The 12,495-nt window shown below is 43.2% G+C and overlaps 1 protein-coding gene across 5 annotated transcripts in view; it reads right to left on the bottom strand.

Annotated features, from left to right (window-relative positions):
- smarcd3b (SWI/SNF related, matrix associated, actin dependent regulator of chromatin, subfamily d, member 3b) overlaps nt 1-12,495 on the bottom strand; it is a 43,464-nt gene that overhangs the window by 15,949 nt on the left and 15,020 nt on the right. For 3 of the 5 annotated variants that reach the window (XM_061064973.1, XM_061064972.1, XM_061064971.1), the window contains exons 2-4: nt 5,944-6,158; nt 2,359-2,448; nt 373-415 (exon numbers count right to left, since the gene is read on the bottom strand). In XM_061064973.1, coding sequence (XP_060920956.1) covers nt 373-415; nt 2,359-2,448; nt 5,944-6,158 — 348 coding nt within the window. The remainder of the gene's footprint in view (nt 1-372; nt 416-2,358; nt 2,449-5,943; nt 6,159-12,495) is intronic. The other 2 variants (XM_061064975.1, XM_061064974.1) reach the window with 1 other exon arrangement.

Genomic DNA, 12,495 nt, shown 5'->3' with positions numbered 1-12,495 from the left:
TGAAAATCATAACCCTAAGGCGGCACGGACTCACCTGTGGCAACGCAGCGATTCAGCCGCCTCTTTCGGTTTGACTTGCGCTCAAGTCTTTGCCATATCCCGCTGACAATTCCAATTTACATCAACGAGGCACCATCCAAATTTCAGAATGACACCCTGCAGAAAAAACCCCTAAAAACCTCCTGATCGCTCCCCTCATCCTCTCCCCTCTCATTTGGAAATAACACATAATCATCTGGCCCTCTGCGCCTTCCAAGAACCCCTGACATCAAAAAGGATTTTTTCTGTTCTGCGCACAAAAGATAACAACACAAACAGTACAAAAAAAAAACCAGAGCAACAAAGGTAAAAAAAAAAAATATGCAGCCTCACCCTTTGCGGAAGAATCTTGTCTGCCATTTTCCTTCTCTTAGCACTACAGAGAGGGAGAGAAAGAGGAAAAAGAGAGCATGTTACTATGGTGACTGATAGCGTAGCACCCAGGCCATCTGCTAAAATGCTGGGCCATATCCAGCACCCCAGCATCCCAGCTGTGTGTGTGTGTGTGTGTGTGTGTGTGTGTGTGTGTGTGTGTGTGCTCATGTGTTTGTGTGTAATGCAGCGGTCCACCTGGAGATTGAGAGCCTCTCTGCCAAAAAAGTGTCACATCACACATCTCTTGCTTGACATGTATTGGCTGCACACACACACACGCACACACACACACACACACACAAACTCTGCAGAAGGGGTCGGTGCAGCAGGAGTCGGATGGTGACAGGATGTGTGTTCAAGAGCTTTTAGGAATGCAGAGTCTTCAAGGAGAACGTATATGTGTGTGTGCGTGTGTGTGTGTGTGTGTGTGTGTGTGTAGATATTTTCATTCATGAATTCCAGGCATTTCCTGCTCTGTGAGAACAACTTTTGTTTACCAAAAACATTTTCTTATACTTACCAAGGACAGAGTAAAAGAACAATTAGGAATCCTCGATAAGTTGGGGCATTTGTCGGAGCTATTTTACCCGGTGACGCCAATTCTAAAAAAGCGACACTGGAGCCGAGGGCCAAGTTTCTTGAGCGGTTTTCACACATGCACAAAACTCCGGACATTTTCGGGCTGCATGTGTGAACACAAACAACCAAATTTTCCACACAGACTTTTTTTTTTTGCTGCAAACCCTGAAGTGAAATTTCCCCATAAAGTCAGGTGAGCTTCTCCACTTGTTTGTTTACGATGCGAATACGTCAAATTACTCCTACTCTTAATATCGAAGCAAAAAACTGTCATTAATGTCAGTTTTAAATTTCTGCTGCTGCTTTTTTTTTATTATGTCCTGCCTCCTACCTGGATTGGTAAAGTGTAGCTGCTTTTACCTTTTTTTGTTTGAAGATTTCTGGTTAATATCTGGAAAAAGCTTAAAGGTAGTTATATTAGCTTAGCATAAACACCAATAACGGAGGGTAAGAACTCACCCTACCAGCTCTGTTTTTGTGGGTCAATCTGCAATCCAAACCAAGAAAAGGTCTGATCAATAAGCCTTAAACGTTTAAACCCTCTATTTCTGTATAGATTCAGCAGAGAATATAAAATCAAGCAATCATGAACTTCAGATGCTGAGAAGTTACCTAAAGCAGTGGCCTGAATTTCAGGTTGCTTTTCAAATATTTTGCTTATTTGATTTTCTCATTGATGGGCTGACTGGGATACGATCTTGTGTCATTTGCAACACAAATATATTCAAACATAGAAATATAAATATAATGGGAATGTCTGTTTTTGCATAAGATACCTGAGAAATTCAGGTGAAAGTTGATTGGATATCAGACCAGTTAAACTCAGTTGAGAAGCCATTTCTACCCTCTCATTGTTTACTGGATATGGTTCAATCCCCAAGCTTTGTATTAAGATCGAAACTTTCTTTAGATGTCTTTTTTCATCTTCTTGTTTGTGCAGAGGGGATTCTCTTGCAGCACAGAGAAATCTCCTGCACACTGCAACGGTCTGTGAAGCAGTGTGTTACATCAGCATGCCAAATACTGAAACAAGCCGGCTGCAAGGAGAAAAAGATCCGAGGGTGCATTGCAAGGGGGGAAAAACAAACCTGCATCACAACAATTCTCCATTTCAAAGGGTTTTAAAAGAGTGTGAGAGGTACACTACTTTATGTCTGTTCTAGCTTTTAAACAAAAACTGTTCCCATCATGCCATGCTCCGATCCAAAGCATGCACAACTACGCCTTAGGGGTCTACTTCTTGGCCTGCACAAAAGATCGGCCAAAAAGATCTCATTCAGGGAGTGCTGGGCTCAGGTGAAAAGGCTAAATAGGCCAGGGTCATCAAACGTAAGAAAATGTTCATGCAGCAGAATAAACTCCTACTTTGATCCGAGCGTGGGATCTGATTGGGGCTCTCTCATGTCCATCTGCCTCGCCGGCATCTCATTGGCTCCAGGGAATCCGACAGGCTTCCTAAGAATTGGTGAGGATTCGAAGGTTGTCCGATTAGAGTTGTGGCGAGACACACACTCAAGAGGCAGCAAGAACGATGTAAGAGGGGAAACACCTGGTGGTTCTGCTTGTTTTTATGTGTTGGATGTGTGTTAAGTTCAAGGGTTTGTTAGTTGGTGCAAAATCTAAAACTCAGACAAGGGCAGGCACTGCGATGGGAGTGTGTCTGTGTCCATGCACGCACAGAGTGCAGCAGAGGAGGACCTGGAAGGCGTCCTGCTCGTCTGAGGGACACAATCATTCAACAAAGTTTCTCAGTGAACCAAAACAACCATGCTTCACACACACAGACAGACAACACACCAACAACGGACACAAAGTGAACTCTGGGAAGGGAGTAAAACAAGCACTTTTGTTGCACTGGATTGAACAGATTGTGGTTGCATTGATGAGGTGATGTGCAGCAGGTTCCCAGGTGCAGATGGAGACAACATGCAGGCAGCTTCCACCTTTTTTCGCTCATTTCTTCAACCAAAACTCAAAGCTTTCTGAGCATTCCTCCTGCCAACAAACTAACTCCTGAACAAATAAACCGACTCCAGTCCAACAGCTTAAACCAAGTAACCCTTTTCATTATTGCACGAAGCTAGCGAGTGTCCTTGGTTGAAAGGAATGTTTTTTTTTTGGTAATTTTAAGGTCAAACACTAAGGATGCACACAACTTTTTCAGTTGTGGTACCCATAAAGATAGCTGGGTTTTGGGTTTGGGCTGATACTATCAATCATATTGTAGTAATCAGACCATGCCCCACTGATCATTGACGGGGCAAATAGGGCCTAAGATTGTCTAGTGTGAAGCCAGCTTAAGGCAACATCAGGCCCTGCTTTGACATAAATCTTAATTACTTTATAAAACTTGGCAGTTGTTGCAAGTTTCTGTAGAACTTATTGGCACAGAAAGCATGAAATGCCTCCAAACATTTTACACTTAAGCTCCCTGCATGAGCTTTTTGCTTCAAGCAAAATATCTTCCCTGCTCACCAATGATGCAAAACATAGTTCTCACATATGGATGCATACGTAGAATTGAACTGAAAATCACATATAATAATACTCAATTAAACAACTTTAAATAAGTCTCAGAGCTCCTCAAAACATGTGTGTGAAGTTTCTTGTTCTAAATCCACTCTGATCCTGTATTTGATCATGTCTATAAACCAGTCTATTTCAGCCCTGCTCAGAACAGGCTGTTTCTGTGTCTGTACCTTTAAATATGTAAATGAGCTGTGTCTGACCACGCCCCCTCTCTGGAAGGGCTTGGGTGTCTCGTGCTTTCTCGCTCCATGTCCTATTGTTTACGGTGAGAAGGCAGACTGAGAGGGCAGAACAAACACCTAGCTGTGGGAGTGTCACCCACCTGGGGGAGGGGCTACTGCCCTTTGTGATGTCATGAAGGGAACATCTCCAAACGGCCTGTTTGAGCCCGACACATTTTTTTGGATGATGCAGACGTTTTCAAACTAACTTTCCATTACAAAGAAATAAAGTTATGCTAATTAACAAATTTCCAAGTTGCTTAAACACACGTGGGACTCAGGATGAGAGGCTCGGTCTCTGCTGTCAAAGTCCTCAGTGCCCACCATCTGTCTTAGATTTATCACTTTCACTTTGACATTTTTTTTATTTGGATACATTAGAAGTATTGAAATGTCATCCTAAGACACAGGGTTGACTTTTCTTAACTTCATGCAAAGTAAACTTGAATTAAATCCTATTTTTAGCCGCAGCTTTGAGTAGGAAAGCGCTTGTTCTGCAGTGTAGCTGGGACCATAAGGTCTCAATGACACTGCAAACACAGGTGGCCCAACCTCAGCTGGCAGCCGCGCGGGCTCTGAGCTGGATGGAGTACCGAGCGGGAGCATCGACTCGTTTGCCAGAGGACACTCACTCCTGACAGAGAGAGAGAGACACCTGGACGGGTCACCCTGCACCATCGATCAGACCCTCCGAAGCCAGCCGGGCCGCTCTGGGGGGGGGGGGGGGGCCCCGACGCGGGACAACATTTCCCCTGACCTGTTCGACAAGACTGCTTAATTGTAAGTGGATCAATCGTGTTGCAGATACAGAGAAAATGAGACAGAGGTCCACTGAGTGTGCATATTGATCCTCTTTCTAATGACCAAACCCGCCACACACACGTCTCCTAATAGACATCCATCCACTGTGAGTGTGTGAGTGTGTTTTCATCGACAGTGTTCAGATCCTTTGTACTGGGTAGCGATAAAGCAGACAAAAGGTAGACTAACAATGAGCCAAAGCAGGTGCCAGAGCAGGTACAAACTACAGACACACATACATGATGCAAATGGACCACAAAGATGAAAAGACACAGAAAGAGCGAAAAAGAGGAGAAGCATTCAGTCATGAGAGCGAGCAGTGATGGAGGAATCAAGGCAAAAGATGCAATAAGTGGAGGAGGGGAGAAGGCCCTGAAAAGAATCAAATGAAAGCTGAGCAGAGACACACAAAGGTCGTGGTTTCACTCGATTTAAGGAGATCGATTTCAGGAGAGATCCCATGAAGACAGCTACGGGTCGAGTTGTGTGTTGTAGTCTGGGTTATGTTAATAACTCGTTTTTTTGTTATGTTTTTATTCTTAGTCCATTTCAATAGTTAATTCACAAAACGGGGATAATGTGGCGTCCTTCTAGCCTCTTAAAATTGCTCGTTTCTGTTAAATTCGAGCAAAACAAATGCAATACATAGTGAAATATAGTTTAGAAAAGCAGGAAATCTTTTAATTTAAGAACTTCGATCCGATAAATGTTTGCAAATTTTGTTCTAGGAAAGGAGAAGAAGAAAAGCCATGCCAGTTGCATAGCACCTGGTCAGGTGTCAGTGGCTCAACAACCACGTTGGTGCGAGCTGAATCGTCTTTACAGATGTTCGACGGATCGCCACAGAATTAGAACTTTATATTTCTTTGAGTTGCTGACGTGTTGAATTTTAGATTTAAACCTTTTACCTGTTGAGATGATGACTTTCCCTTCATCCACAGATGTACCTTTATTATATTTATTTTAATCCAAAAGTATTTTCATCATTTAACCAAAACATTTGTGTCTGATATTATCTTACTACAGGCAGCTATAGAAGGTTATTTTTTCTTTTTATGAGACATTACATCTAAAATTTGCAAAACTACATCTTGAGAAATCTGATCGCAAAATAAGTGAAATTCACTTGAGAATCTAGCAAAGAGGTTTATACGAGTACCAGCTTTGATACGATATGAGCCAAAACATATTTTGGTTGGATGCCCAGCTCTTACCCCATTGTCTGCACATGATTCAGGATGATTTCCTTGTTTGGTTTTAAAGTCAGTACTAGTGGAACTTTCAAAGTGTAACCACGGCCTTTGCAGTCTGCATGGTCTCAACTTTTGCTGCACAAAAAGAGTTGCAGTACGCAGGCCATGCAGTGTGTAGGCAGGAGACGGACTGGATTCAGACTCACTTTCTGGTCCGGTTCTGGACGACCTGTTGCTGCTGCTGCTGTTGCTGCTGCTGCTGCTGGACCTGCTGGGAGGGGGCCGGCCTCTTACGACTGGGCTCCATCACCGGGGTGGGCAGGCTGGGCCGCACCGCCGGGCTCCCTCCGTACGGGGGGCCAGGGGGGCCCATGGGAGCTCCCTGATGGGGCATCCTCGCTCCAGACGGCATGCCAGGACGCTGGTGAAGGAAAGCAGGCGAGATGATGAGTCAAACATGCTCCTCAAAAGGTAACAAAGGGAACTCTATTTCAACTTTAATGCATTTCCATTCGATTGTTCTGAGGTGTCCTGAGAAGTTGAACACATTTCATCAGACAGAATCCTGAAGAAGGGGAGCAACAGCGAGAGTGATCATCAGACCTCGTGGATTTTCCTATTAAAAATAAAAGTTTGTTGTCTGTTCTGCTTACAGAAATGAAGATTTCTCCTCTAACAGAATCGTTCAGATTAAAAGTAGAGCGTCTCCAACCCTTCATAACCTTTTCCATAAAACTCAAACACCAGATAAGATGGTTATCACGAGCACACATTAGGCAATTTTGCGACCTCAATTACACAACCAATGTCTTTGTTTTAAATCTTTTGCTATCTGTTGTAGGATCTGTTTTTTGTTGACATTAGGCGATCAATTTGTAGTCAGGAGCGTGAACTTTGAACCCTTAAAATCTGGCAATCTGAGTTGTTTTTAAGTAGACCTAAATCAGTCATCATTTTGTTTCCCTTTTAATAGATGGAATACTGTAGACGAAAAAGAGGACAAAACAAGAGAACAAACTTTTTTCGCAGGTCATACTTATATTTTTTTAAGCCGTAAGACAGAAAAAAATCAGGTCTGGAAAAAAAAGGCAGAGTGAAGATTCTTTTTGCAGTGTGCAGACTTTGTCACACCCACACATGCTGAAACACACACACACACACACACACACACCACACACTTCTCCCAAACAATGCAAACAGTGTCAGAGTCCACAGTCCCACACTCCTGTCTTGACGCCTGGGAACAACTGGGGAAGTCTCACCTGTGCTTGTCACTCTCATGGCAACAGCTGCCTCGCGCCTCACTTTATGATCTGAAACCAAATTGAGGCTCGTGTGATTGAAAGAAATCCTTTTTTTGACTCGACTGGAGCACAGACCCCCGCTCCGTATGTAAAGGAGCTCCGCGGGAGACCAAACAGTTCTTCAATGATCTCCGATTACTGCTTCATCGCTTTGAATGCTTTACGGTCGAGGAAAACACTCAAACCCTTCAAGTTGGTCGAGCAACACTAGCATGTAAAAATGTGATAAATGAAATAATTACTTGCAGATGGCTCGTCATCATTTAAAAAAAAAAATAAAGACGGTGGTGGAGATTTTGAAATGACTGTAAAAGTGATTTGAACTTTATATACTGTTGGCAGGAACCCTCGGGGACATATAGGACCAAGGGAAACTGTGTGGCAACAACTTTATTTCCACATTCAGGCCCATTTGCTTTGTTTCTTAATCGTTTGGTCGTGTCTGATGTCACGTGAACTTGTAAGATACATGTTCTAACTTCTAACCAGGGTTTTTCTGTGTTTGTAGTTCACGTCATGTTATGTGCTCTGTGTGTAGACACCTTGTAAAAACATTCCATTAAACTGAAATCCCTCGTTATTAGTCCTATTCAGTCGTTCACAGCGCTATATTTGCATCCCTGTGAAGTTCTGCCATTAATCTGAATGTCACAGAAGACTGTCACTTAACTCAGCCGTCATCACGTCTTCTTACATTCATATTAATTCTGCGACATTTACCTTAGAATCAGTTCCTGGAGCTTGGAGACCACACACGTTAACCGCGCTCCGATTGTGAGTTGGAGGAGAAGAACCGTTGTTTTGTGAACAGCTTAAATGTTACTGTTGAGTCACTGAGCAGCCATGTCGGATTTCAACAAGGTGCTCTGAGTGAAACTGCAACTTCAGGGGAGCGTTCCCGATGACGTATCAGACCGGCGACTCAGAAATCTCCGACTTCAGAGACCAAATGGAAACGCAGCAAAAGGAGGCCGTTGTGACCTAAAGGTGACTTGTTTTTTGCGCTGGGACCAGAGCAGCAGGTTAATCCGGCTCTGGCTGCCGTATGGTTTGATCTCTAACGAGGCATTTTAAATCAGTTCATCACATAGTTGGTATACATTAACCTTAGAAAACTGTAGTGAATCATAATTCAAAGTCATAGAACATGGAAGAGCTGAAGTAGATTTTCAGTAGCTCAGTGCTTCAGAAATGTCGTTTCAACAATAAGATTGATTCTTCCTCAGTAACTAAAGTAAAGATGTCTTTTCTTCCCTCCTTCTTTTATTTATTTATCAGAACATCTTTTTATCTTATTGTTTAGCTGAACAAAGACTTCAGAAACCCAAATATTTAACTCTCTTCCCCCTTGCAAAAAAAAAATAAATAAAAAAATCCTCTTTCAAATGGACACAAAAAGCGTCAGCTACATTTTGTAACCGAATGGATAAATGTTTGAGAGAGAAGGACAACTGAAGGATACAAGTCAGGGAGTTTCATAACCGCACATTTGCTCACGTTTTTCGCTCATTTCACAATGTTTATCAAGGCTGAACGTTGCACACATCAGATCTGATCTTTAGACTGAAAAAAAAAACCCACGGCAAAGAAACACAAAACAAACAAAGAGGAACGAAATAAACAACGAGGAAGGGCACAAAAAGGAAAACTCGGTATGATTTTTCATATCGATGCATGTGGTCACAAGAAAGATAACTGAAGAGCGAGCGTGACAGCATACGTCAGGAGAAGGCCGACGTGCTTTGTGCCCTTTGAAATGGTGACCAAGCACAGATCCTGCGATAAAAAGCCCGAGCAGCCGCTGCTGTCACTCCGAGTCAGAGTGTGTTCAGCGAATGGGGGGGGGGAGGGGGGTAAGAGCAACTGAGAAGGCTCTCCAAATAGGAGAGGATAAGACAACATATGGTGGGGGGCCTTCTGCTTGAATGTTATCACCTTGTGGAGCTTTACGAGACCTCTTATTTCCCTGTCTGCCCCCCTACATAAGCTGGACAGTAAAACCCAAAACATGCTCGAGAGCAGACTCACAGACTTCTGTGGCAACCGGCTGTCTGGAAAATCTGAGCTTTTCAGATAACAGATTCAGAAAACATAGCTGGATAATGTTTAAGATGAGTTCCCTCTGAATCCACACACACACACACACACACACACACACACACACAGAGACGCACAATGAGTGATACTCTATAATCTGACCTGCTGAACTGACTCCAACACTGCGCTCGCAGCTCTGCCAGCCAGCCAGCAATCGAATCTGCCATGTGGATGGATATCTGAGAAGTGTGTTGGCATCTCTGGAGGGATTTGAAGAGGCCAAACTTAACCCACACTGTGCTAAACATACGAGTCTGTGGGTTTGAAACATGGAGGGTCCGTTTTAAAAAGGCGTCTGTTGGAGCACTGGAATCTATTAAATACTGAAGACGAGCTTCATGAATGGGATTTTAAGAAGCGAAAAAAAGGTCTCTTGTTTAGTTCATTCAGGTTTATAAATCTATTATTATTATTGCTGTGTCGTGGGGTGCCGGTGGCCGAGTGTCTAGGGCGCACGCCCCATGTGCAGAGTCCTAGAAGCAGGCGGCCCGTGTTAAAATCCGACATGTGACAAGTGTCTGGTTATTCTTTCTAGAGCCCGACCGATTAATCAGCCAGCCGATAATATCAGCCAATATTAGCGTATCCAGTGACCATCGTTATCGGCTCTTTTATATCGCAGATATGCGCCGATATTACTCGATTTCTTCAACCAGTCAAACAGCATTTCATTTGCGCTTCATTGTATCACGCTGGAAGTTCTCTTTCACCAGCAGAGGGCGCTGCATGGATCACATCAAGCATCATCACTCTCAAGTCAGGCGCTGATGCACGTACATGTGCGGTCACTTTCCAGTCGAGTGACCATCTTGTCTTCGTTACAAATCTTTTCCACAAGTGTTTGATAACCATATTTCAGGGATCAATACACGTGTATATCTAAATCTACTGTATATACCTCTAAAGATCGGGCATAGCTCTTAGAAAGATATCAGCTGATATATCGGTATCGGCCCCAAAAATCTCAAATCGGTCCGGCCCTAATTCTGTCTGTCATCAGCATGTAGATTTTGCAGAAAACTATGTATAATACACAGCTCAATGTTTTGTTTCATATTACAAAGATGAATCTCATTTGTCATGTTAACAGCGTTCATATTTCCAATTTAATTAGCCTCAACAGCAGCTTCTCTCTCACAGCTCTGTCCCTGTTACTCTGCCTGCAGAGAGTAAATCTTGGACAGCTTTCAGGGCGACTATTTCTTTGGTAAAATAAAGAATTTAAAAAAAAAAAAAAAGAAATTCAAAGAGAACTGAACACGGCAAGGTCTGCGGATAACCCAGAGTAACCTGGACATTGTGTTTTCAAAATTGACAAGTGGCTGCAGAATTTAAAGCTCCGGGCGCCACCGACAACATTTCTTTCACCTCCGTTGTGTGTGGTGTGAGGAGGCTGCAAAAACTCAGATATCTGAATATGTGGGAAAATAAAAAGCCTTAACTGTCTGCATGAACAGAAAACAGAGTGGAACCAGGTTGTTATAGTAAAGGTGAAGTGTATGTTCACACACACACACACACACACACACACGCTTCTGACTTTGAGTCGTATGATGTTTTTGGCTTATCGGAGTTTCCCACGCAGGGTGCTGGAAGTCTTTTCCTAACGCCGCAGCCCTCGCTGACCTCCACACACACACACACACACACAAGTTAACACAGCAGGGGGGGAGGTGAAACCGATAATGAGGGAGAAAGAGGAAGAAGAGACCTCGGCCGGGCCTTTAGCCCACCCAGAACCAGATCTCGGCCATACTCTCTCCCCCACACACACAAAAAAACGCTCGAGTAGGAACAGTGTGACCTTCGCCAACCACAACAACGTTTGCATCCAGCGTGTTTAGAAATGCATCTCTTCACGTACAGTCTGTTTCTGTGTGTGTAAAAGACGCTTTGCTTCAGAGGAAAAGGAACGTCATCCCTCGCCACAAGCGGCGCCGAATCATCCCTGTATCCCATAAATATTTCTCCGTTCTGCAGCACACACCAACCAGGAACCTGCCGCAAGTATTAAAACAAGACTTTTCCATCTTGAAATGTGGGGGAGGGACAGAGGAAGGAGGAGGAAGAGGAGGGCGAGAGGGGAGGCAGGCATGAGAGAAAATAAGCAGAGGGAAATATTTGGCTTGAAGCAGCCAGAGCCTCATCAAGGTTAATTGGTCTGTTGAGAGGACACACTCATCTGGCTCATCAATCACCCGCTCCATTGTTTCCCAAAGTCTGTCTCTGAGAGCCGGGATTCAGCACCAGAGCCCCTGTAATGACCGCTCCTGTCACAGACACAATACCTCATCGTGTTCCAGTGTATAAATCTACCTGCTGTCAGGACGCCCCAACATCAGCACTGATTAAAAGGGTCTGAAATCAAGACTTAGTCGAGCTAGCTTTGTGATTTTTTTTTTTGTATCTCTATAAAACAGATCTGACAGACGAGCAGCACAAAGTCTCTTTGACCTTCTTCGTGTACTTGAGGATTAGGAAGTGATGCCAAGTTTCAGGATGTGTGCAAAGGTCAAATTCAGTTCAGCCAAAAGTCAAAACGGAGACAAAATTCAGGGAGTAGGAATCAGGTAATTATTGATTAGTTTCTCGGTTAATTGTTTGGGACATTAAAAAGACTGAATGAATGAAAGGAAGTCCCCAAACCGCACAGCTAAAAAGCAAAAGTAAATTAACACAATAGCAATCAAAGAAAACTGCTAAACTGTATTTAAATGCACAGTAAAAATGCTCTCAATCAAAACAATAACAAGAGATGACATCAAGGCTGGTTGAGCATAGTCAAGACGTCCCGTTACAACTGTGAAATTACAGATTTCTCTGGCTTTGATAACTGTTGGAAATATTTGAGGAATGTAAGCACTCAACAAAAAATTATATATAACACAGGTTTAGTCGATTTTTTTATTAATTAATTAATATTGTACCTTTCAATTACATTTGAGAAAGCAAATTAGAAGGTCAGGAGGTGTCTTTTTGCTATTTCAGCTTGACTTTTGATCATGAAAATAATTGATGAATTGAATTATCCTCTGCTCTTCAAATTTTTCCATCGAGACTTTGAACCCTGGTGCTGCAGGATGATTAAGGGTCACTTTTATGTAAAGCGTGCCGTGGTGCTTTAGAGGCACTTTTTTCCTGCCTCTGAACGTCATTAAGGAGACGCAGACACACTGCAACAGACCATGAACCCCAGAGTCTCTGGTCTGAGTGTCCATCGTCTATCCCCTCGCTCTTCTACTGTCAGATCCTTGATCAGCTGAACAAATCGCTTAATCAATAAAACCTTCTTGATGGACGTGAGAAACAGGAAGTGATGCCTGTTTTCTGCTCAAAAGGTGAAATTCAGTTCAACTT

This window comes from Labrus mixtus, chromosome 19 (genome assembly GCF_963584025.1).
Source record: "Labrus mixtus chromosome 19, fLabMix1.1, whole genome shotgun sequence".
NCBI classification, from domain to species: Eukaryota; Metazoa; Chordata; class Actinopteri; order Labriformes; family Labridae; genus Labrus; species Labrus mixtus.
The sequence above is the reverse complement of the archived record's forward strand: the minus strand, read 5'-3'. Positions and strand labels throughout refer to the sequence as shown.